Source organism: Aplidium turbinatum, chromosome 8 (assembly GCF_918807975.1).
Source record: "Aplidium turbinatum chromosome 8, kaAplTurb1.1, whole genome shotgun sequence".
NCBI classification, from domain to species: domain Eukaryota; kingdom Metazoa; phylum Chordata; class Ascidiacea; order Aplousobranchia; family Polyclinidae; genus Aplidium; species Aplidium turbinatum.
Window position 1 is genome coordinate 4,053,674 of NC_137479.1, and position 26,538 is coordinate 4,080,211.

At 38.5% G+C, this 26,538-nt stretch overlaps 1 protein-coding gene across 1 annotated transcript; it reads left to right on the forward strand.

The window, feature by feature from the left end:
- The first annotated feature begins 6,564 nt into the window (after positions 1–6,564).
- Positions 6,565–21,546, forward strand: LOC145775526 (uncharacterized). The gene is made up of 7 exons (XM_082586821.1): positions 6,565–6,829; positions 10,661–10,801; positions 11,685–11,861; positions 13,284–13,373; positions 15,936–16,031; positions 17,435–17,489; positions 19,159–21,546. Exons 1-7 carry the CDS (start codon positions 6,797–6,799, stop codon positions 20,076–20,078), a joined length of 1,512 nt encoding a protein of 503 aa, XP_082442947.1. The 5' UTR covers positions 6,565–6,796; the 3' UTR covers positions 20,079–21,546.
- The last annotated feature ends 4,992 nt before the right edge of the window (positions 21,547–26,538 follow it).

Here is a 26,538-nt window from a genome sequence, read left to right on the forward strand (position 1 = left end):
CTGAATTCTTGTGTTTTCTTTTTTATCTATCTCGTTCGTAAAGTTGTTGGTATGGAGACTAAAGCGATCCCAGTCGACTTTACGGAAGTTCCACCGCTTTTGGTTTACTTGGAATTAGTGCTTTGAGCGATATTGCAGTAATGAAAGAAGATCGGTGTTGGGAATGAGGGAACTTCTGTAACACACGTCTGTCTGGAAGCTGATTGTCACGACTAATATGGGTAGTCCAGCTGTAGGTTCCATTTTTGTTCCGGAATGAGTAGGCTAAACTATTTTATTGTGTAATTCTGTTTCGACGATTAGCCTACTGACGGATAGTAATCCTTAGTTACAGTACGCAATCTGTTATTGTGAAATCTGCTTCTATAGGAATTTTGTGTAGGCTACGTGGCATTCTGGTAATTTGATTTCTTGGTGTAAACTTACTTAAAGTGAACTATTCGTTTTTTTAAGATTTTTCATCTATCATCTCATAAGTAGAACTATTCGACCATTTATGTGACTGTTTAACGTTTGATTATCTCAATAAATTACGTCATCAATCTTTCCAAAATCTCTTCTTCAGGTGTAAGAACTAGAAGGAATTGTGACACTGATTATTGTTGCCATGTCTGGGTTTGTTCCAGTGCCCCATTGCTCAGATGTAAAGCTGGCTCCGTCTTTGGGGTTGTACAATTGAGCATAGTTGTTGTTTGATGCCCAGTTAGCCAAACATGCAACAAGCAAGGCTGGTGGTGCGGTAGCCCCAGCCGACCTGCAGGCAATAAAATCATCAGCACAGAGGCAGGGGTGGAGGCACACTGGAATGATCATTAATTGGAGTGAATGGCGAACGAGGTGAATTGTAGATGTTGACAAAATTGTAGCCATAGTCGCCCACACCTGACCATCCAGTCTCTGAGTCTGTTCACGAAATTATGGCCAAGTTATCTGTCTCCGTATTGTGACATAGATTGTCGCGCAATCGTGACGTCATCATTGCGATGCACTGTCACGCTTGAGCGACAATCTCTAGTCATTCTTTCTCTATTTTTCTAACTTGTGTTTTCCAAACGTGTTTCGTCTTTTTTTTACGATGTGGGAATCTAACGGACGGACGTAATAAGAGTGTGAAGTGACCAGTGGCGTACGCAGGGGGGGGCCACTGGGCCATGCCCCCCCCCCCCCCCTTAAAAATGTTTTAGTAGTTAACGACGTAGATTAAGGCATTTAATATGTTTTGCATTGCTCTGTCAAAGCAATTACTGTAACAATGTTGTTTTATAGACTAAGCCGATACGAAATACATGGCCCAATCCACCTACCCCACCCCAGGTATGCCAATGTAGCATAGTGTTCTGTAAGCCCATTATATTGATTATTGAGAGAGAAATGGATAAAGTCTAAACTAAAACCATACTGGGATGTCATGAAGACGTCTGGGATATCAATGGCCAGTGACATAGCCAAAGAGGGGGGGGGGGCCTTGGGGTTACAACCCCACTTTGGCACGCGTGTGACGTCACGATATCGAGAATGATGCTTTCAGTTTCTTTATGCTTGGGAATGATGGTTTCAGTCTAAAAAAAAACTTGCCTAATTTTAAACAAAACTGCATTAAAAGAGCGAGTTTTGCCAATACCAAACATTCAAACATTTCAGCCAGGAATTAACAACAAGAAAACATAGAGACTTAGCTTTATATCAGAAAAATGCCGAAGAAAACATGATCTTATCCTTTTGCTATGCCACCTGACAGCACCATTTTACAGGAATATTCATACCCACATTTTTGTTGAAAATGCTCTCAGAATGCATCAAATTCAAAGTAATTATTCAAAATTATCTGGGGGAGGCCCCCCAGACCCCCCGCCGCTGGGTGTCGTCTTAAGCGAAAACGCCGTCGGGCTTCGCCCGCCGGTCGTCAAAACCCCCCTTTCAAAATTCCTGGCTACGCTACTCTCAATGCCCCCCCCCCCCTTGAGAAAATCCTGCGTACGCCACTGGAAGTGACTATTCCACATCACAATTAAACCCGTCTCTTCTCAACAATATAGGCTACAATCAATCTTCACTCAACACATGTGGAACTTGAGTCGAAAGTTAGGAAGAAGACAGGTTGTATAGCAGTTCATACACAGCTGCTATCAGAAAGAAATAACAGAGTCTAAAGGGGATTGTTCAACAAGACTACAAATCAGTTTTTGTCGACAAATGTGCCTAGGCCGTGTATCTTGCTTAGGATTGATCCCGCTAGTGAGTAATTTGGAATCACTAGTTTGTCTAAGCTGTGGCAGTGGGTCTCAGAGGATAATAATGAGGGTTTTTTGTTGTTGAGCTATTCTTTGCACCTCGTCGATTTTAGCTGTCGTAAGCCCTTCAACGTTGAGATGTAGGATGTTGAGACTTCTGGCTTCTTTCGTCGTTCTCTGGGGCCGAAGGTTTATTCTTTTACCACTCCATAAGTACCCTAATGTGTTTCTGTTTATTGTCATTAGCCGGTTTTACAGTTACCGGGACTTACCACGAGAGGTTGACAACATGAGTCCCAAATAGTTAGCCACTAGTGAGAAAGGAATAGGAGAATGTTTGTGATGAATAGGCTATTTAATTCAGTTTTCAGACTCTCTAGGCTACCATCCTTTCTAGTATGCTCGTCCATCCTGAACATACAGTAGCGTGCATCCACATCATAAAATAGCTGCAGGTCTACCATCTACAATTAAAGCCGACATCTGTAGACTGTAGGCTTACGAGAGAAGTTTTTTTTATGCTTGAGATAGAATGAACTACGGTACTCCTGGCACTTTGTACAAGAAGAAACGTCAATATCAAGCGGTGCTGGTTCGGTTCTCGGAGTGTACACTTGACCAATGCATTTTAAGGACAACTCTCCATTCAGCGGTACCCAATGGGTGGAACAGTCTATAGACAATAACACTTCAACAATCAGAAACTTCACTCTGTCAGTATCGGTAACCGGCCCTCGTCAGTGGTTCAAAGCCTCTGCAAGTATACAAAACTGCCAGGAATCAGAGACTTTGTCAGTTCAAACATAAATATTTAAATCAAATAAGAAACCTGTCTAAACTTTTCCTCGGCCTACATTTAACAGAAAATACTCGAAACTGCAACTTTCCAAGCGCTGAAGTATTGGAGGCCTACATTTTTTCTAACGTTAGAAGCGCTATGGCGCTTGAAACACAAAATGATGAAAGAGATGAAAGATCATTAGAAAAAAGAAAATTGCTGGAAAGCGAGAGCATGCGACTTCCTGCAAAATAACTTTTGTTCAGCTAATTGAGGCTTATTGTTTTCATGCTATTACTGCCACTTGTCGAAATTATTGAGAGCAAAATTTGGCTTGAGCTATACAAATTCTTCTATTAATAACAAAATTGTGTCAATGTTTCTTGCAAAGCTACGGTAGTTGCAGTATTGCCTGGAGAGGGCCACAGACAGGCAATGCCAATAAGAATCATTTTAGTGCAACATTTTCAAGGTAGATGGTTTATCAGTTGTAAGCTACCATGCAGCGCATAATTATATCTTATACGACATTCCAATAGAGTTTAGATTTTTTCATAAAAAGAACTCAATTAGCAGTGACTATTCAAAGCAATCGTGAGCTAACTTTGAACCGTGAGCTAACTTTGATCTGAGGGTTATTGATCTCACAATCAGATCATTTTATGTTTTGTTATTAACGTGTCCAGAACGAAAAACATAATACTAGCTAGTGGTAACTACAATAATAAATAATCGATAATTCGATATACCACCACGTCAATGAATGGGAAAAGGTGACAATCTTGGAAAAATTGAAGACGTGTCTAAGTAGTTGTTCGCGTAGTACGGTGGGCTAGCTAGCATTGCTACAAAACCCAAAACTTAAATCAAAATGCAAACCAGTGCACTTCCTCCTTCTGCATTCAACTATACTTGACGATCAGGAACAACATTTTACCGGAGGAGTGCACTGTTTTGACAATATCAAAGTAATCTTTAGGCCTACTGGTGAGTAGCGGCACGGCAGTGACAGTTGAAGGTGATATTTCATTCTTGTTCTTGCTTCTGCAAAAACAGGAAAAGGGCTCTAATGTCAGACGAGGTGGAACGAAGAAAAGGTGTGTGACAAATGAGGAGAATATAGGGAAGAAGAGAAATTATTGCAAAAGTTTCATGTACGGTAGCTTATTGGTTATTATGGGAATCCTTTTCCTCGAACTGAAAAATAACTCTTTGAAAGCTTAATCTTGGCAGAACTCCATAGGTTACTTGTAGAGGCTTTGAACCACCGATACAAGCCCGGTCACTGGGTTAGTAAAGTTTCTAGTTGTTGAAGTGTTGTCTGAAAGTTATCCATCTACCTATCAGGTGCCCTCAGTGGCGGATCCAGCAAACAGCCTTTGGGAGGAACGATTTCAGCAAAACACAATGATGTGCAGGTCTACATTAATCCGACCTTGCAACTACATCATGAACAAAAATACTTTCTTGTGTTTTAGGGGAGCGATTGCCCTTGCCCCAATCCTAGGATCTGCCACTGGGTGTCGCTTAAAGTTATTCTTGAACTGTACGTTGCTCAAGCGCACATTCCGAGAGCCGAACCATCGTTCCATGATTTTACTGCTTCTTTGTTCACAAAGTCAGTTGCTTCAAATAATCTATCCGGGAGGACTTACCCAGACCAGACCTGTAGCGGTTAAGGCGGCAAAACATCACTCACACAAAAACACATACAACTACATCTTTTCTGGTGAATTGCACACATTATTCACACCAGTATCACAATACACAATTCATTACCGTTTTGTTTCACTGCAATTTAAAAAGAAGGCCGCTGGCTTGGTCAAGATCTTCAAATGATCCGTTTAGTTACATCATTACGTTGCATCATTGAGACGAGCTTATAGTTGTAAGTTCTGGAATGTCTGTGTTGCACTAACTGGACAGTTAATTTACTGGTGCATGTTTTCACAATTTTAGCCACGTATGATGTGCTTTGCAGGCAAAGGTTTTAACACAAACCATAAAACCATAAATGTGAACTTACAAATGTAGTTTTACGACATCATAAGTCACCCAAATTTTAAGAAATATTCATAAAGTAACAATGTTGCTTTTCTAGCACCAGGTCAAAAGATAAATAACACATTTCTCAGCTGTTCACATAAGCTGGCTCCAGTCAGTTTGTGTCGTCATTTCTACGAACAGTTGTTACAAACATAAACAAAGTGGAGACTGTAGGGCAGGCTTAAAATAAATTGAAATACGTCAACCAATCGAAGATTGAAAATGAAATTTATCTCGCTCAAAACAAGGCTTCTCAGCAAATGAACTTATCGCGTCGTTGAACAACTTTTTAATGTTAAGTTGATCGTATGTCGCGGAGGGCAAAAAGTTTGTGTTAGCAAACCTACTGCCGTTGGTTCATCTTGCCTTGGCGTAGCTGTCTTGTATTTTTGAAGGAAGTGCTTTGCTACCAGCCTACGCTGCCACGTGACTCACGACTTCAGTAGAAATATTCTTTCTACTTTGCATTGTTTCAACGTATGTTAGCTTCAACTCTGTGTAGATTTATCTATTTAGATGCTTTGACGTGATGCTGCCAGTCTGCATTCAATCTGGGCCAAGTGTTTTTGATATGGAATCTGTGTTCAGTTTTTCCTTCTCATTTTTTGAAACCTTTCATCACATTGTTTTTAATATTGTGACTTCCATCATTTGTGCTTCAAACGAATGTGACATTTTTAGCTTCTCTTTTCTATGGATTTAGCGTCTGCAGACGTTAATTCGATGTAAAAAATAGTTTGCTGGCTTGTTTAATGTTTTTTGGCATAATTAATATTGAGAAAAAACGAGTGACAGATTTTAAAATTTAGAAAAAAAAATTTGTTAGCCATAAAAGGAAAGAAATCCCCAATCGTACCAAACGTTCTTTTCGACATTGATTGAGCGTCTAAAAAATGTTGAATCAATGTATCAAAGTCACTTGTTGAACTTGCTTTGCAAACCAGACAATGAAGACGTTTCATGAAGTGCTTATGCTGGCTACCTGGCAACTGAAATGCAGTATGCTTGCAATCGATAAAAATAGAGTTGTTGCAATACAGTTGACACCTGTTATCGATCGGTTTTCAGGAGTTTAAATATTTTTATGGTAATTTTTTCGCATGTAATCAAGTCAAACCATGGTTTTCTTTCACCGAGCAGATTTACGTTGGTCTTGTTGAGGAGTGTTAAAGGACTCTCCTACAAGTCAGCATTTTTGAACTGAGCAAACGACTACTGAGCAAGTGACAACTGAGCTAGCAACATTTCAGCAAGTGGCTGAAGTTGGTAAATGATGAAACTGAGCAAGTAACAACCGAGAAAGCCATAACTTGGAATGTCACAAGTCAGCAACATGAGTTTGACAAGCCATGACCAAGCAAGTCTGACTTGCAAATCTCATTTGCCCACTTGGCAGTAGCTGAAATGTAGTTGCTGAGTTAAAGCAATTGCTGAGTTGTCGCATGCCCAGTGGTCCGACAACCGTTTAAAGGGGTTGATTTTAAAACAATTTTTCGTCTGCAGAATTTTTTGACTTATTTTTACTTGTGTTATAAATCAAATATGTAGATTTGGATGTCAACGGTTTCTTTGCAACACAAAGAAGGTAATTTGTTGACTTTGTCCAAACAACATCTGTTTCTTCAGCAGCAAACTACAGTGGCTGGGGCATCAGTTCTAATCGATATAATCAGTTACCCTGAATACTGGAACTGACAAACTCATACCAAGGTCAAAACCAAATCAATTGAATTTATTCACGATGGATTCCAAAACCAACGGGGAAGTAGCCAACGTAAGCGGAACGACTATATTTCTATTTTCTTTGAAAGTTAATTTTGAAATTATTTGACAACAGATTTAATTATGTTTTTCTTTTAAGATTAATCGCTAAAGCGAACTTTGTTGATTGCCCCAATTCAGAACTATTTTTTCAAGCTTTTGTTGTAGGCCTAAGATGAAATGACGCAGCTAACATATAACTTCTTTGATCTATTTGATTCCATTTGAATAAGACCCTTCTGATGATCCGTTAAAGGTGAAACAGGCTGTTAAGGATTCAGATAGTAATAACTATATTTGATTAACTTCTTTGATCTGTATAATTCTATGAAAATATGAAAATTTCACCACAGGTCTAATTTTTAATTTTTTGTCGGCAACAACTGACAACTAAATGAAATTTGTCTGAATTACAGACTACAGTCAATACTTAGTCTCACGTGTGGGTGTGAGTACACGTAGGTGATGTTAGTTAAAGGAATTAAACCAAACTATCGTTTCTTTTTTGGATCCTTTCCTTTGTGTTGTTCTCATGACGTCCGAAACGAATGCTGTTTCTTCCTCATTTGACTCATGACGTGATTAGACCAAACCCCACACAAAGCTAAAATGTTTTGAAAGTTATATTTGTTGCAGTCCAACATGACACATGTCGTCTATGTTAAGCTGGAGAGTTATATAAAGCCATAAGCAACGTCAGGTTAAGGAAGAGTAGTGCAGAAACTAATCGATTCATTGTGAGTCACAATTTGTGACCCCAGACAGCAAAATTCGTCATTTTACGTTGATTCTAAAAAAACGGACTTTGCTGTCTGGAAATAGATTCAGAGCAGAATCTTTCAATCAGAATGACAAAGAGGAACAGCACTTTTCTTTTTTAACCCAATAATGTTGATGTGTCGTGGTATCTGTAGATGTTTGTCAACACTGTATTCTACAACACACAGTGAAACAAGAGCTTTTTATATGTATGGTGCACATCGTGATATTGCTTGTATTGGTTTTCACTTTCTCTGCTGACCAAACGAAACATCGTGATCACCATTGCCGCGGTGCCGCCATGCTGCCGTCTGACATAACCACCTGTTTAATTAAATATCGGCTTTGGGCAAGACATCTAAAATAATTATGATGAGGCACTATCAGGGCCGCATTTAGCTGATGGGGGGCCCCGGGCACTTTTAGATCGGGGGGCCCCCATGCAAAAAAATTTTTCGCGCTTTAGGCGCGAAAAACGATCTCTACGTCTACAGTAGCATCAGTCCAGTACTGCACAGCATTTTGCAGAAACTTTAAAGGCCAAAAGGAAAAAAAATAACACAAAATTACATTTTAACCATATAGGGGGGGCCCTTCAAAAGTCGGGGGCCCGGGGCAACTGCCCCCTCTGCCCCCCCCCCTAAATCCGGGCCTGGGCACTATGGCAGCAACTGCCAAAAGGAGGCGTAACTACCCGATGGTAAGCTGGATAGAAAATAGGCTATAGCTCTTTCCTTTCATTTTTATCAGCATTGTGACAAGTCAGTTCTGTTTATCTGCGTTTGTGTCCTGGCGCGAAACTTTTATTGCGCCATTGTAGGCTACATTGTACAATGTACAGTGTACACTATGACACATGTGGCTTTGTAACTTTCTTTATCAAACATTTAAAGGTTTTAATCTGTGCCGTCAGTAGCGTTCATCCTTAGGCCTCTAGACGTTCAAACAATATCTTCCTTCGTTAATGGACGCTTTACCTTTTCACTTCGCCAGTTCAAAGTTCGAGAGGCTCTGTCTTCTACCCCCACTATCATCCCTTTAACATAACATTTGACAGTGGAAGTGTTCAGATTGTTTTGCTTGATATCTTTGGTACATGCTAACTGCCAAATCGCACAGCCCAACGCTTTCCCATTACAATATTGATGGTTAGGTATTTATGTCTTGCCTTTATGTTTAACGTCCAATTTCAACAGACCCGTATCAAGTGGATAAAGGTTGCGATGACGTAGTGCTTTTAAAACGCTTATAACCTACCAAGAGAAATTTTATTTAAATATGCTCATTCTGATTTCTCAAGGGATTGAAATGTCATTTCAGCTGAGCTTGCATAAAACCTCGCCAAGAAACCACTTTTAGTTTGTTTTAATTTGTGCTAACCGTGCTTAAAAACTCCATAGAATGAAAAAAAACAAAACTCAACTTGTCAGGAAAAAGTCTACAATGAAGTCGTTGTACATCTGATTCCACTCATAGAGTTCTTTGCAATGTTATACAATACGTCAGAGCTCTAATGATGGAAAATAACGTTACGGTATTTAGAGATACTTCAGCTGTGAGCTGACATCCAGTAGCCTATAAAGTTATAATATCACTTACTTGCATAATTCGCATTATTTTTCACCGAAGACGTTGCTTGAAGTCCAACTGCTTCAAACTTTCATTTTCCGCTTCACCCTAACGAATCAACTTGTGCCAAAGTTAATATGATGCCAACGATACGGTAACTTTTTTGTTTCTTTTTGGTAAACTTTGAACGCTGCATTTAATTTTGAAACAAAAAAAATTGAAAAATAAAAATGTTGCATTGTTAGCTTATCTCGAAAGTTTTGAAAAGTGTTAAATTTTTAACTGAAGTGTTAGAACAAGACCAGTTCGATTTGTTCGATGTGAAAGTTTGCTTCGACTCAGATTTCTTTGCCTTGTACCAAATGTGTTTTTCTAAACGTCACTGAACGTCGGGACATTGGTACGAATTGGAAAAAAATCTCTTTTTAAGCAAAAATCTTTGTCAATTTTTATGAAGAGCTTTATTTTGTTTAAATAACAGCGAGAGTATTGCAACGTTTCTTTAAACTCTAACGACGCTAGACCCAGCAGTGCAGACAGCGGGTCCAGAGGAGACTTTTGGACCCGTGTCCGGAATAATTTTTTAGGAGCCCGAATCTTTCCAAGGGTCCTAAAAAACATCTTTGAGTGTGTCTTGTTTTAAAGGCCCGAAAATGTCATTAGTACTGAACAAAACAAAAAACATTAAACAGACTAGAAATAAGCGTGTGGCTAAACAGCCGCGCCTCTCCCTTGCGGGGGGATAAGGGGGCGAAAATTTGGCCTTGCTCTTAATAGAAATGTTCAAGCGATGCCATGCCCGGTCGCGTATTTGCAATATGCAGGTTGCTACAGCTGATGAGGCATATTAACCAATCAGAAGGCAAGATTTAAATCAGCTGATTGCAGTCATGTAAACTGTTGCGTTGACAGGGGAGTCCGGGGGGTACTTTTGGACCCGGGCCGAAATTATTTTAGGGCCCTGCAACATGAAGAAACCACGTCGTATTTTTGGATATTGTGCGCACGCGTTTTTCTTATAAATGTCTTGAATTGTGGCCCAATGACCTCATTGGTCCCGGCCCCAAAATATCCTCTCAGGGGCCCTGCATGCGAATCATGCACGTTAGAAAGTGAATTAAATGAATGTTTTCCCATAGCCAGAGTGGCCTAGAAGGTTTCCAAGGAATAGGCATTTCGATGCATGGGTTCGATTCCCACCCCTGCCATTACTCTTGTTTTTTCTGCAATTGTCCCATATAGTTTAAAGCGAGAATCAACTCTCTGGATTAGTGCTGGAAGGCTCACAATACTGCAGTCAGCTGGTTCATAGAGAAAATTGTCCTTTGTTTAAAGTGTCTACCGTTCAAAACACTCCATCTGCTGCGGTGACCTGCAGGTTATGAATACTTTGCCCGGTCATACCAAATATCGTATAAAATTAACGTACTCCTAATCAGCATTTAGGATCTAGTAAATGTACTTCAACAATAACATGCTAGACTATGTCATCTTTAGCAAGACAAATGTTGTTTAGAGCGAAGAAAAGGAAACTACGACGCAAGGAGATGCCAGTGGTTGGATTTTTCGGTTTTGCAACGACGGATTTTTCAAGAAAGGTTGGAAGAAAAGATGGTGTGTGCTCAATGGGGAAACAATGTTTTTGTATGAACATCAGGTAATAACTAGCAGCCGTAGTTCATAATCAACTTCAGTTCAAAATATTGCTCGGAATCTATCTGCCATATTCTTCTGTTCACAAAAATACGTTGTGTTTAATCTCCATAAATGTAATATATTAGACGTTGAAATACTTTGGTAAGATAAACACTTAGATGCGACCGTCGATCCACTAAGACTAGGGCAGTCCAATGGCATAAAGGTTTTATTTTCTGGATGCACTGCTGATGAAAGTATTGTAAGTGTAAGGTATCTACTGAGATGAGCACAAACGCAGCTTCCACGCATTGGCTGTAATATGGGATGGCTAATTGGCTATAATCAATATCAGGCTACTGTGCACTGCAAATATTTGATTGAAATTAAACTCGAAAGCAAAGTAAAAAAGTGAATTGCTATTCATACCTGCTTGACAAGCTTGATTCAAAATTCGTTATTTCAACCTTCATCTTGCCAGTCAGGGTGCATCAGCCAATGATAATTATTACGAATTGATGTCTTATTATTTGTACAATACATGTCTAATACCTTGTTATTGATACCTAACGCAGACTGTAACTACAATTGTCCGATCTGTAGACCACAACTGATCGTGGTGCAGCAGTTGTCAAATCTCAATGATATTTACCCATGCAGTTGCATGAAAAGATTTCACAACAGTTAATGATGATGATGATCACTGAGAATCCCACCTTGGTGCTGAGCTTCTATTATTCAACGTCTATTACATTGATTCAACGTCTGCAGACGTTGAATCAATGTAAAAATGAGAGATTTTGTTGTCTGGGTAACGACTTCACACTTGTTTGTAAATATTGCAGCTGCAAAAGAAAAATTACGGTACGTAAAAATGAATAAATATCTTGTAAATTTTCTTTTAGACGACCAACGATGAGGAAAAGCATTGCGGAACTATTAACCTGAAAAACTACCACAAGTGTGTTCAAGCTACCAAAAAGGAATGTAAGAAAAGTCCACATGGTTTAGTGCTTGAAGTTCCAAAACCAGATGGGGACAAAAACAAGCCAGCACAGAAAACAAAAAGTTCCATCAAGAAGGTACTTGCCGTATTTATATTGTGCCTTGTGGCTCACATTCCTCATTCAACAAATCGTAGGACCCAATACCAATACTAATTTAATAGCTTTTCCAACAAGTAGGCTTCTACTTTCATAACTAACGTGATGGTTTCGTGAATAGACGGGTAGGCGCGAGTGTTTGCTTCACACTTCCATGCATATATATTGTGAATAACTCACCCTCGTTGTCACCGAGTACGAAATGAACAATGACCTGGAACTGGTTGCAATTCCGACAGGTTTAAGTTTGCCTCGTGGGTCTCAACGCTAAGACTTTGCTGAAGTACTGTCGTTGTAAATATGAATATTGAATATGCATTGTCCAGGCTTTGTGCTAGAAGTAACAATGGCCTAAGTGAATACTGTACAACTTTTTAAAGGAAGTAGGCTATGACTCGCCTTGTTGAATGTAATACACATCTCCTGAGACCTGACTAATGTGTTAGCTAACAGTAGGTTATTGGTTTTTTATAGCGCAACAATTTTGAGGTTTATTGCTTTGCATTTGCAACCTAACAAGTTTAAAGTTGATACTGTCGCCAATCAATTCTCCCAAAGATGGAGATGCCACAGCTTCTTTTGTCGCCATCTATAATTACGTGCTATCTTTCTTGGTTAATTTTCTCAATCTCAGCATTTCTATTTGTACTAGCTCAAGCCCGTAATTATACATTTTAGCTTGGGGGGGCTCAAAAGCTGTTGCGAAGTAAAAGGCTATGCACATAACATTTGTAGTTGCAATGAGTCTAATTTGCGGTTTTTCGGGCAAAGGCACGGCATATGTTATAAAGTCACAAGGTGCTAGATAGCAGTAATTTCGAATGATTGGGATAATTCCAGCCAACCAAAACACGGGTAATTCCAGCCAAAATGATTGCAGAATAGAATAGATGCTTGAGCTTGGGGGGGCATTGCCCCCCAAGCCCCCCCCGGCAATTACGGGCCTGTACTAGCTGCTGAGTTACCTACTCTAAATACACCTCAATACAATATTGAGTTGGTTTCGTAAAACTATATATTGGCAGGGCAGACTATTTTTAATTTGTAAACGCGACATGTCCATGCCACCAGTCAGTCACCCTCACCCATTTGGAGTGCTGTGATGACAGTACAATCGCTTAGTCTCTAAATTCAAATCTAGATCTTTCATATCAAGTTACTCACTGCCGCTCAAAAACACAATTAATATCTTTTTATTTGGAAAAAACTTAAAAAACAAATAAAAGGTATAAATCACTTCCGTGCCTCGATCAAACACGTTTGCCTTCATTCCCTCAGGTGACAACGAAAGCAGCACTCCCTAATAATGAGCATGGCAGTGCATTACTTTATTTCTTTGATCACCTATCATTGTGTTTCTTCACTAAGGTTGCGTGAGTGTTTCAAAACATTTTGTTGCAGCTCAACAGAGAATTTTTTTACACCGAAAGTAAAGAAGAAACAGACCGCTGGCTTGAAAAACTAAACACGGCCATTGCTATTGCACGAATGGTAAGAATTTAGTGAATGTATTCTACTTTTACACTTCAATATGATAAGTTCTTAAGGTGTTAACTAAGCTAAACTATCATAAGATACGTTAGGTGATAATCTGCACAATATACCAAACGCGTGGTCGGATTAAAACTATGTAGGCCTATTGGAAAACAATTTTTTGATTGTTTCACAGATAAATGAGACAAAAATGTTGGCTATTGTTGGATGGGGTCGATGGATGAGTTTTGATAGCCCTGTATAGCTGTACAATGTACATGCACCCAGGTTTTTTTTTAGGTTTGGTTTGGGTGACCGCTAAGTAGTTTTAAGAGACCGCAAGTGTTTCATTTAAATACCAAAAAATAGCCATAACTGCATACAATCAACGCAACATAAAATGAATTATTCGACAAGACACAGCTTAAATGATTGTGACAGCGACCAAACAGCCTGCCCAACACGGCCGCCACACAAGTTTGCTGCACAATCAAACAAAGTGTGCTTGTTGGCTTCTGCTTGTTATGTTTCCACACGTAAAAACTGATCATTATGCGCCATAAATCAGAAATAAACATTGACGAGTATCGAAGATGCACTTCTTTTGTGAATAACTCTTTGATTCAGCTGTTAGCTGTACCTCCACTTATTCTTTTTTCCGGACGTGAACTATTGATCGTAGGCTATATTCGTATTATCGACAAGACATAGCGAGAAACAACCATTACTTTTCTACTGTAGTTGCAAGTCCAAACTTTGGAAAACCGCTGGAGAAATAACACCTTAAAAAAAACACTGCATGCACCGATGACATGGCACGAACGGATAGTGGAATATACATTCGCTTGTTACGTAACGTTTTCCTCTCTCGCTCTTGTCACACCACCGGTCTTCATAGTTTCTGTCTTCTATCACTGTCGCCGGTTATTTTTCAACCGCAAAATACGTCGAATGAAAGATATGAAGTATGTTTGGAAACACATGGATAAACCATAAATTAGAAGTACCTCCCACCACACACTCACTATCTCCATGGTTCTCTGAACTCTATTTTCGTGAAAAATACACAGTGATGTTTTCTTACGATTTTACAATGATAGCGTTAAGTTTACGGGTTACTATAATAAGCGATCCATTGTTGGGTAACGTTTGTCCATCGACCTCATTGCAAGTTGTAAAACAGAAGAACACCTTGTTTTAACCACTTTCTTTTTGTCAATGAGTTTATCTTCAAGGCCCATATATTTTAATATGATCAATAATAAAGTGTTAGATTGTGTGCCCTCTACCAACTGATTCTGTGAGCTAAGCAAACAATGTGACGTCATCTCAATATCTTTGTGCAGTAGTAACTGGAACCGTGTTTAAATTTGGCTAACCTGACGGGCTTTCCGGACAGAAAAATCTGCTATTTTCACATTAATTTAACGTCTGCAACGTTTGCAGACGTTGAATCAATGTAAAAATAGTGGATTTTGCTGACTGGGTTACAGTATTAATAGACGCAAGCAAGAAAGAAACGCATCATAGTTGTGGTTATTTTCAACTTTCTCTTATGTTCCACTATAGATTTCAATCCCAGTTGTTGGTATAACTTCTGTCGCTCTTTTAGTTATTTCATAGGGTTTGCATCGAGGAAGTATTTTGCTGTTTTCTTTGATTGCAAAGTTTCTGTGCCAAAATTGTATTATGGCCTCTATGTGTTTAAAATAATTGAAGCATAGTTTTGAAATGCATAGTACAAAATAGCAAGAAGCACGAATAGTTGAAATCTGTGTTTGTGATGGTTAATTCAATTGATCTGGGCACGATTGCACGGGTTATTAATGTCAGCTTAACCTTCAAAGTGTCAATGTCACTTGAACTCAGGTCGTGGCTTGTATTGCTCAATATATTACAGCACTGTATGGCTATGTCCATGGAAAATACACCTCAGCTGATGTTTGTGTGTAGTTGTTTACATTGTTTTTCTGAAGTGCTCAGCAAACGTATCCACTTTCGATTTGAGAAAAGCGCGTTGCACGACGTTGATTGGTTGCTAATGAGGAGTTATCGTCACGCGATAGTGGCGGCCTATATCACCATAAGTAAAGTAAATTTTTTTTTAAAGTTTGTGTTACCTAATTTTAAATCCTTCAATAGCTGGAAATGTTGATTGACAGGATGACATTGAGTGATTGCAATTTCATGATAAAACCACAATTCATTTCCAACACACAGGTTGCAACAGTCAGGGAATGCTTGACACAAATTCTTCTTCTGGGTCATGAAATTCCCGTGACTTATCATACTGGACTAACTTATCATACTTTGCAGTTTCATTAAGAATTCTTACTGTGCTAATATTTTCCATTACCAAATAAAATGTAACTTTATGGTGCTTGACCACTTAGCAAAACGTGTTCTTCTATCATGGATTCGATGTCTAAAGAGACGTCAGTGACGTTTTACTGACGTCATTCTATAAAAATCGGGTTTTCTAATCAGGTTGACTGTATTTGATCAACGACTTGTTAAGAAAATGTTTGGTTTATTTCTAAATTGCCATCAACTGATGTTATTTTTGCACAATTTTTACAGGGAGGAAATAAGAATTTGGAACACGTCACAAAATCAAGGGCGAAGCCATCTGGAGTGAAGAGGAGGCCTCCAACAAGAAAGCATCTTCGAGATGTAGTAAGTCATAGAGCATTTAAAAAGGATGTGGTCCACTGGTGGATGTGTAGTATCGATTTCTTGAATTGGATCGCTTGAATGGCAACATAAATATCGATTCCATTAAATGGCTTTAGTTTGATTTGCTACATAGGCGGTGCTTGCAGTGTGTCTTAATAAAAATTTTCTGCCGACGACCTTCAAATCAAAACAAATGCGAAAGGTTAATAATAGTTTGCATAACATCAACACCACTACAACTTCCGAGTTAAAAACAGCAGAATAATATTTGCCTTTGCTTATGATGAACCAGAGAGAAATTTAACGTAAGTAATTTCACCACGACCGATCAACGTGTTGAAAGTGCTACAATAGCAAGTCCTGCAGTTGCTTATAGCGACAATAACCACACAATAGGTGGCGGTAAAAGACTTCAAAATCTTATCTCAGTGATCATCCACTGGGTAATCTGCAGGCGTTGAATAGCTGCAAACTAATGGCTAAATTGCTAGCCAGTGTGTTGTCTAAACGTAACATATTTTAACTTGTTTAGATTTTGTTCATCATTTTGATGCGCATAGAGTTTGGTTCTGAAGTTTATTAAAACGAAATTGCTTTGATTTTCATAAACTAACAACTGACCGAAGTCTTTATAGCACAGCCATCGGCTAATTTAAACTAGAAATCGATTTTTAAGGCAACACTGATAGTGACGTAATAATGCAATGTACAATTTATTGATCGGTTTGTTCGTCACATGGCGTGCCACACAATGGATATGTTGCATTACACTTCGCTCTCTTTCGTCAAAATGTCGTTATGTTTTGGGGGTATCCTTCACTCCAGGATTGGGTTCTCAGTTAAAAGCAACGAAATGTCAGCCACGTCCGTCACTTCTGACAAAAGCTATCACTCTTGATGTTATGTGTACCGAAAAGACTGCAAAATCCATCATTTTTACGTTGATTTAACGTTTGCAGACGTTGAATCGTTGAATCAATGTTGAATCGACATTGAATCAATGTAAAAATGGCGGTATTTGCTGCCTGGGGAAAACGGTGAGGTGATCACATGACTCAGCATTATTAGTAGGATTTTGCGCTTGGCTGGAAATTGGAGAACTCTGCGCGTGGAATCAAAAATATTCCTGTTTAAAAAGTAAATTGTAAGCAGAATGAGGTAGAATCACCATCGGAATTCAAACAAAAATGCTGTTCTCTTCAAGCAGCAAATCAGGCTAGTTGTACATTAATTCAACTGCTGCAGACTACGAATGAAAAATTCTGCATATCAATGATTCCGCTTAGTCTTCACAAAAATTAATTAAAAATTTAGAGAGGACAGACACTAGAGTTCAAAGGTTACATAACCTACGCAACAAATGAAAATAAAGTGGTTGAATCAACAAATTTCTTGTTTTTCAGGCAACTCAGAGCCAATTTCTGCCTGGTATCGATCTCGAAGAAGTTGGGAAGTCAGGTGATTTAATGATTTAATTTAATGGCGGTTTTACGTCTTTTGTTTTCCGTATTGCGGGGGTTGAACGTCAGTATATTTCGATCCGGCTTGATGGCGGCTTTCCACGCCATAAATGGCAACAATATTTCCCATAGTGGGAAATATATTTGACTTCCTGTTGCTGTTTTTTCATTTATTTCTTTTAATCGTATCTACACTATCACGAGTCCACGTCAAATCTGTTAAAAAAATCGGAATTCACAATTGTGTTTTTGCTTATTAGAATATCTGAGTCTTTCAGCAAGGGAAAACAAAGATTATGTCATTTTGTAATGTGCCTAAGTGCTGTATTCGATTTGAAGGGCACGGCCTGGGAGAGGCCAAGAAAACTGATTCTACTCTTGAATTTGATTTATTTACTTGTGGAACAACCATAATGTTTCCCTCACAGTAACGTTTCGCTTTCCTCAAAAGAAAGCATCTTTCACCCCAATGCTTTTCATTCTCTTTATGTTATCGAGTCTCCAATTAACAGCAAAATGAGTTTTTGTTGCACGTCTATTCGTTTCGTTGACCACTTCCATCCAAGTGTTTTACTTGCATTTAGCAACAATAGTTTCATTTATATCTGAATTTGACACGTCTGTGACGTTTAAAGGAAACATTTTGCGATTGCCAATTCATTTGTTTTAATTTGGTCAATCTTTTAATTCAGTATCATAAGTTTATTCAAATTAGTTCTGAATTGAAAAACCCAACACAAGCAGAAATTTCTGAAAACGTCGCCAAGCCTCGGTCTTATCTCAAAAGATTCAATGCAGCAAGTAGCGTGACCTACGCTTTCCATTTCCAACATAAGATCATGCGTGATGGACGAACCTATTGTTTCGCCTACATCGCAGTGAACAATACGTCACACATATTTCCATATATGGAGTGCTTGTAGCGTCGTCTGAGCTGTCATTGAAAGCGGAAGAAGTCAAGGCATGCATGATCGCATCTTATTGGACCAGCACTCACATACTTTGAGCATGGCATTACTCTAAATATATATTAGCTTGGTCGTGGATTCAGCTTGTCTAAAATTTTGGGAAGGTTGCTGCATTCAGTCGATTTGATCTTTTATTTTTAGGAATTGGCAAAATTTACGGTTCCTTTCGCTAAGATGTTCTCAAATTAAGATAGAATTTCTTATTTGGAAACACTCATTGTGAAAAGTGGCTGTCGATATTGTGTGAAGCTTTCGAAATATAAGTTACTTGTTTGTAACTTAAATAAATATTTTTACTTAAATATTTTTTACTTTTTTTGTTTCCATCTTCCCAAGTCAGCACCAAACGAGAAAGTACAAAACAGATATGAAACTTGTTTGGACCAAATGCGATAAATCAATTGAAAGCGTTGCACAAATGGTTTATTTTACATCAAGTAAGCTAATTGAAACAAGTATTCTGCAAATATCTGTTGGTACGTCTGCAAAATTCTGCAAATATCTGTTGGTACCTCACAATATCCTTGTGAGGAAATGGCAAATTTTCTTCCTTGCGTTGATGCAGCATCTGTAGATATTGAATAAATAAAAAAAATGTAAGATTTGCCCAGACAGCAAATCAGTCATTTTTTCATTGATTCAACGTCTGCAGACTAAGTATAAGGCTTTATTGTGAACAAGCAAATTGTTTTGTTTCAGAACCCACTAAGAGAGGACACGTTCCTTCAAACGCCATAAAGCCTCCTCCTGGAGCAAGAAAAAGACCGACTAGTGTGCCGCTTTCTACAATGGACGAAAAGCTTGAAGAAGAGGAAGAACAAGAAAATTCAGATAATGTTGAATCTGATGAAAGTTCATCTTCAGATACCACCAAAGTTATCCCGAAAGAACTTCCAGTACCGAGTCCACGTCGCAAAATTGAAAACAACGAAAAATTAATAACCGAGGAAGACAGTACTTCGGTGAAAACTGCCCTGACTCCTCCCTCAAAAAGTCCAATTAATTTACCAAGTGTTTCACACAAGTCTCCATCAAATAAATCTCCTACGGTTACAAAGGCTCTTGTACCGCCACCTGCACCTTCTAAAGCACTTAAGCCAAAGTTACATGAAGAAACGGTACTAGATGATAAAGAAGAAGACGAACCATCTGATGAGTACGTAGAGCATACAGAAGAAGAGGTAGAAGAAGAAGAAGAGGACCGTTCTCTGACCTCGTCTCCTGTTGTTCCTCATATCGTGAAGCTAAAACCGGATCCTACAAGTTCATATTCTGCCAGGAGTACAAAAAGCCTTGATCGTCGCGACTTTGACCATAGCAAGGTTCGCAGTGCTCCAAGTTCCTTCATGGTCAAACCCACCAGTGCAGATGACGCTAGAACGATTCTTTTGAAAGCTCAGGCTTTGCAGGCAAATTTAAAACTGCCAGACCCCAGTGAGCACGCAAATTTTAATCGCAAAGGCAAGTCCAAATCCATGATGCTTTTGGACAAAATAGACGATGATCTCCCCCCTCCGCCTGAGCCTCCTCCAATAGAATATGTTTCGGATGTGGAAGTAAAATTTGATGAGCACCTAAAGAAAAAAAAGCAAAAGAAAGAGAAGAAAAGGAAAAGTTGAAAAACTTATCAAATTCAAAGTCGGTATTAAAACAACCGAACAAGTTTGATGACATTGGTCGTTAGACTCCAAGCATATTGCTTCTTGTATGCACGAAACGTAGCGTGGTTAAGTAAATATTTAAAGTGACTAACAAATTCACAAGCAAGATTACACCAACATAAAAGCAGTTTCAGCTCTTTGTGTTTGGTGCTTGCTTTACATGCACGCCTTCTTGCTTGATAAAAGAGTGTATCCTAAATGTTATTTCTGTTTGTTAAATTGTTTCATCAACAGAACACAAACGAACGCTCAACTTTCTCTATATTTTGCTTGTTTCGGGCTAAATAGATAAAACCCCGTAATTTGTATGATTGCTTTCTTAATAGAGAAACTTAGTAACTTGCTGCGTTTATCTTATAATTGCTCATCGGACATTTTTAAATAGTCCAGTATTTCTTAATAAACCAAAAGTGTTATGTTGTAATTAGATACTGTTTTTATTTATCAAGTAGGCTAACTTAACAAATTCAATGTTGTGGGCTACTGGTTAGTCAATAGCTTAATAACTGACGCTGACAACAATTAGCCCTTCAGCCACCTATCAGGACATGGAGTGTTTATCAGCGTTATTTTACAAGATACTGACTTTTTTAAGGTTGAGAAACTTTTGCCAATCTCAACTCTATAAGTCAAAATTATCAACAACAAGTGTATTTTTATAAATTATGATTTAAACATCCTTTCTTCAATTTTTGTTTTCATAAGTTGTCAGTGCGGCTCTGCCTGAGAACGAAAAATAATTTTTGAAATGAACAGAACACATATCGACATTTGTTTATAGGCTATCATGCCTCTTGCTTGCTCTTTTCAGTCGAAATAACTTGGAATACTATTTTCATTTTGCGCCAATACTTTTTGAATTAGCACGCACTGTTTTTAATCACGAATTTCATTTTCCAAGTCTTTCGATTCGGAACTGTGATAGCCTATGAAGTAGTTGTCTCTTGAAATATGTTTGTCTCAAAAGCTGATCAATTGTGATCCTCATCGATATAAGATTTTTATGATTGCTTATCAGGAGATGTTGTAACCTACATTTGTTTATGTACGTAAAAGAATAAGTCTCTCAAGCTACATGGAAGCTTGAACAAGCTAAACTATCAACGACATAAGATCGGTCAACTACAAGGGGTCATATAGAGTGCCCTAAAAAATAGTCAAAATTAAAACATTGAGGCCATTGTTAAAATTTTATTGAGATGTGTTTTCCTCATGTCTTCATATGATAGAAATGTTAAAAATTGGACCAATAATGTAATTTTCTATTTTTGCGTTTTCTTTTAGCGATTCTATGACTCGTTTGATGTTGATGTGGTTATAGCGATCTTCCAGTTCATCTTAAAAGTTTCTGCTCACCCTGAATTTATATTGCAGTATTTGTTGATTGATTTTTATTTACTACAAATATAAAATAAGCTTCACCGCATATGCTGTAAACGTGTCATTCATTTTCAATTTGTGTAAGCTAAAAACCAAACAAATGTGGTCGCATGATTGAACCGTTGATGTAACACTCGGAGTATTCCTTGGGAAGCACAAGTTGTAAATGTGAACAGGAGCAAACGATGCAACATCTCCTCGAATGCCCTGACCTAAAAGCAAGGTGCTCTGCAAAGAATTTGGCCGAGTTCAACGATAGAGCAAGAGCTTGCGTGATGCTCTGGGCTACGGCCGTGTGACACACGATGAAGAAGAAGATTGGAGCGTTTGTTTAGTTTTTATTTTACCCAGAAAGGTTGTAACCTAGGGGCCCTGTCCGGACGTAAGTAACCAGGCAGGACCAGAGTTTCCTAAAATTAATCTTGGCCAACCTATCCCTGTGTCTAGCATTGATGTTATTACGAACATGGTCTTTAGAGTTAGGCTACGGCTAGCTATGTCACATTTGTGAGCAACTTCTAAAAGGCCTACTTTTGATGTTTTCGAAAGTAAAAAACTGTAGTGTTTGTCGAAGTTACTAACAGTTTGGAAAACTTTTTGCAGTTGCTTTGGGTTGATAATACTACAAACGAAAATAGTAAAACTTCATGCACAATCAGCACCAATAGAGCACTGCATGCAGCTGGAGCTCTGCAAAGCTCAACACTATAGCCTAGTGCAGAGTTACTCAACTAATCTTAACAAAGGTCCAGTTTGACAAGTTGAATATTTTTAGCGGTCCGGTGAATAAGTTATTTCACACGCAACCACGAAAGTTAAATTACACTAGCCGACAAAAAAAAAAAAAAATTGTGGTGCCGGCGGTTTTTGAACTGATTTAGACTAACTTTGAGGCGCTGAATCCGAAAATGCAATCAGTTTTTCTCCATCAGGTCAACTTTTTAAGTTACAGTGATTCCACTGCATGAGTGAACTTGTGCATAAGGGCCATTCCGTGTCGATTCACACAGTCAAGAGATTCAACCTTTCGATTTTCTTTAAATTTTACACACCTTTTTACTATTCTATATGATGAACACTTGCAAAATTTGAGTGAAATATATTAAGAAACACGAGAGTTATGAACCATTTAGTTTGGGGGGGTCTGCTGAGGGGGCACAATTTTTTTTTTGGCCATGTTTGAGGCCCTATTACTGCTAAAATAAATTAGGTAACAACCCAATTTTTTTACAGGTGATAGTACTTCTGCCAAATATTGAAAAAAACAACATCGTTCACTTTGTCACTCTAAAAGGTCAAAGGTCATAGACTCCCAAATTTGGTCGTTTCCAGATCTCGGCTAAAATTTTCTAAAATTTGAAAAGCTCACCAAGACCCCATTTCTGATTGATTTTGGCTGAAATTTGGTGGAAGTGTTGTTTACAGGATTTTCTATCAACTAAAAAATTTTAGTAGAAAATATTAAATAGGTTGGGAGATATTTTATATGAAACATGAGTCAAAATGGAAAAAAAGCTAAAAGTGGGGTCCTTTTCATATCCCGGTTACCCATAACTCCAGAGAAAATTTGCACTGAAATTTTATCCACATATTCACTAAGACATGACAAGTCTACCATGCAAAATTGATCCATGGTTCTCAATGTTTTATAGAAAGTATGCGTCAAAGTAAATCCAATTGTGGCAACCCTTCAAAAACAGGAACAGGAAGTTCTTCACTGTGTACAAGTGTGTAGCACTGGCCTGATTGCTGAAGCTAGGTTTGGATATTGCAAGAAAGTCCTATTTTCCTGTTTATGCCTTTTGTGTTTACTGCACAAAAACAGCAGTCGCTATTATGATATTTTAGCTCATGCCACACCATTAGACTTCTTTTGTTTCGTCCATTGACGTAAATGTTCTTTCAAAGTTTTGCAAACAGTGTGGGGAGCCCAAGACTTATCTTGATCCCCAACTTCACTTTACAGTAAAGTAAAGGTGTGGAGTCTGAAGGTGTGTGTCCACACCTTTACTACTGTTTACTTTAAAGTTTACTTTAAAGTTTTCTTGCTTACTTTACTGTAAAGTGAAGTTGGGGATCAAGATAAGTCTTGGGCTCCCCACATTGTTTGCAAAACTTTGAAAGAACATTTACGTCAATGGACGAAACAAAAGAAGTCTAATGGTGTGGCATGAGCTAAAATATCATAATAGCGACTGCTGTTTTTGTGCAGTAAACACAAAAAGCATAAACAGGAAAATAGGACTTTCTTGCAATATCCAAACCTAGCTTCAGCAATCAGGCCAGTGCTACACACTTGTACACAGTGAAGAACTTCCTGTTCCTGTTTTTGAAGGGTTGCCACAATTGGATTTACTTTGACGCATACTTTCTATAAAACATTGAGAACCATGAATCAATTTTGCATGGTGGACTTGTCATATCTTAGTGAATATGTGGATTAAATTTCAGTGCAAATTTTCTCTGGGGTCATGGGTAACCGGGATATTAAAAGGACCCCACTTTTAGCTTTTTTTCCATTTTGACTCATGTTTCATATAAAATATCTCCCAACCTATTTAATATTTTCTACTAAAATTTTTTAGTTGATAGAGAATCCTGTAAACAACATTTCCACCAAATTTCAGCCAAAATCAATCAGAAATGGGGTCTTGGTGAGCTTTTCAAATTTTGGAAAATTTTAGCCGAGAGCTGGAAACGGCCAAATTTGGGAGTCTATGACCTTTGACCTTTCAGAGTGACAAAGTGAACGATGTTGCTTTTTTAATATTTGGCAGAAGTACTATCACCTGTAAAAAAATTGGGTTGTTACCTAGTTTAGTTTAGCAGTAATAGGGCCTCAAACATGGCCAAAAAAAAAATTGTGCCCCCTCAGCAGACCCTCCAAACTAAATGGTTCATAACTCTCGTGTTTCTTAATATATTTCACTCAAATTTTGCAAGTGTTCATCATATAGAATAGTAAAAATGTGTGTAAAATTTAAAGAAAATCGAAAGGTTGAATCTCTTGACTGTGTGAATCGACACGGAATGGCCCTTATGCACAAGTTCACTCATGCAGTGGAATCACTGTAACTTAAAAAGTTGACCTGATGGAGAAAAACTGATTGCATTTTCGGATTCAGCGCCCCAAAGTTAGTCTAAATCAGTTCAAAAACCGCCGGCACCAAAAATTGTGTCGGCCAGTGTTATCTGTACCAAACCACTTTTTTAGGTAAAATGTAACTCGAATTGGATTTCTGAGAAAGCGTTGGAAAGTCTGGGAGTCAAAGCCCCCCAGGCTCCAGCAACTCGGATAAACACAGTAAAGATTGCTTCCTCCCAGTAGAAATCTGTTCAAAGAAGCCCTGAAACGTGGCAATGAGGTTATTCTTCCAAAAGCTCAAGGTCCACCATCAACACCCAGAAGGTCCGGATTCGGACAGCGGTCCGCCAGTGGAATAGCCCTGGCCTAATGCAACAGACAATCTATCTTACGTGGTTAAAGGGAAATTCAGAAGTTTTAGATATAAATTTTAATTTTGTTTTATCTGAGATCTTAGAATGTAGCCTAGCCCAAGACTACTGTTGTATCCTAAAACCAGGGCTAAAGTTGGATTTAAAAAAAGGCCGATTACCCCCAAACTGATGTCGTATAATCACATTTAAGCGACGTATAACAAAACTAAAACAATTACAAGTTTCCCCGAACTATTAGTAACCTCAATACCGGTACTGCAGTTCTTTACTGTTGAAAACATCAAGGAAGCAAAAGTAGGCTTTTTAGAAATTGCCCAGAAAATGTGATATAGCTAGCCGTAACTCTAAGGGTCATGTCAAGACGTATTTTATCATTGAATGAACCAGTAGCCTACAGTAGTTCAGTTTATTTTTGACCATAAGAGCAAAAACAATACACGTCAACATAGCATAGGTCTAGAAAAAGGTAGAAGCAGTAGTCAAAATCGATGGAAAGACGCTTTTCAGGAATTTTATTACCGTAAGTCAGTGCTTCTCAACCTTTATTTGTGGCGACCCAAATATTAAGGTTAAATTAATGGCGAAGATTTGGCGACCCTATTTCCAAAACTACGTTTCGCACAACGTTTTGTAAACATGAAAAAATGAGCCACGCACTCATGTATGACACGATTAAACATAACAACAAACTGTCGAATTTAATTAATGTGAGTCTTGACTTCGTATTGTTTCAACAAGTTTGTCAAAATTTGGAGCTATCTTGTTCAGTGCCAATCTCATGTCATCTTCAGGCTGAAGACAATTTCTCATTATTGTTTTGAGTAAGCACAGAAAACCCGCTCAAAGGCAGGCAGTAACAAATGGCAGGAGAGCTTTCACTGCGTGCGTGCCCACAACAGTCTTTCATTCTTGACTTTTGTCCAAAATTGACCAAGGGTGTCTTTCGTAAAACAGTTCATCAGTATATAGCGCCAGAGAGCTCTGTCGTCACTAGAATTGTATTCCAGAAGATTCTGGCCCTTGAGCGCATACCGCGGACCGCTTTTCATATCTCGAAAATTCAACCTAGCAATCAACCTTTTGTAGGGCGCCTTGCCGAATTCCCACTATAGTTCATCGATACGTAGATCTGCGGTCGTGTTGCGTTGTATGATCGTGTGTAAAGCTCGCTATTCCCAACTAGAACCTTCAAGAAGCTTAAACCATGATTCTATATAATCAGTAGGCTACCGTATTATTGTTGCTATTGCTAGTATAACGTTTTTGGATCAGTATAGTATTATGTTTAGAACTTGTATGCTATTATTTTGGTGCAGCAGTAATATGATTTCTGACTCAAGTCGATTCTGGCCCGGGCCCCCCCCCATAGTTCCGCGCCTGGTTTTAACTATGCTCAAGAGACATTATCTGCTATTACCACATCTTACAGCAACTCAGGAGTTGAGAAGCACTGCCGTAAGTCAACACAAAATTAGATGTGTTGCCCCCACCCCTGATATTGGAGAATTCTGTTGTGGCTGCCCATGGGACCCACTTTAAAAGTCGCTGACCATGGCCAAAGTTATAAACAAAACCGGTG

What these genes read in the sequence shown, in the direction of transcription:
- LOC145775526 (XM_082586821.1), top strand. Translation starts at nt 6,797, where the DNA reads ATGGATTCCAAAACCAACGGGGAAGTAGCCAAC. An exon ending in CCATTGCTATTGCACGAATG is followed by an intron (nt 13,374 to 15,935) that starts GTAAGAATTTAG and finishes CAATTTTTACAG; the next exon opens with GGAGGAAATAAGAATTTGGA. An exon ending in CGAAGAAGTTGGGAAGTCAG is followed by an intron (nt 17,490 to 19,158) that starts GTGATTTAATGA and finishes GTTTTGTTTCAG; the next exon opens with AACCCACTAAGAGAGGACAC.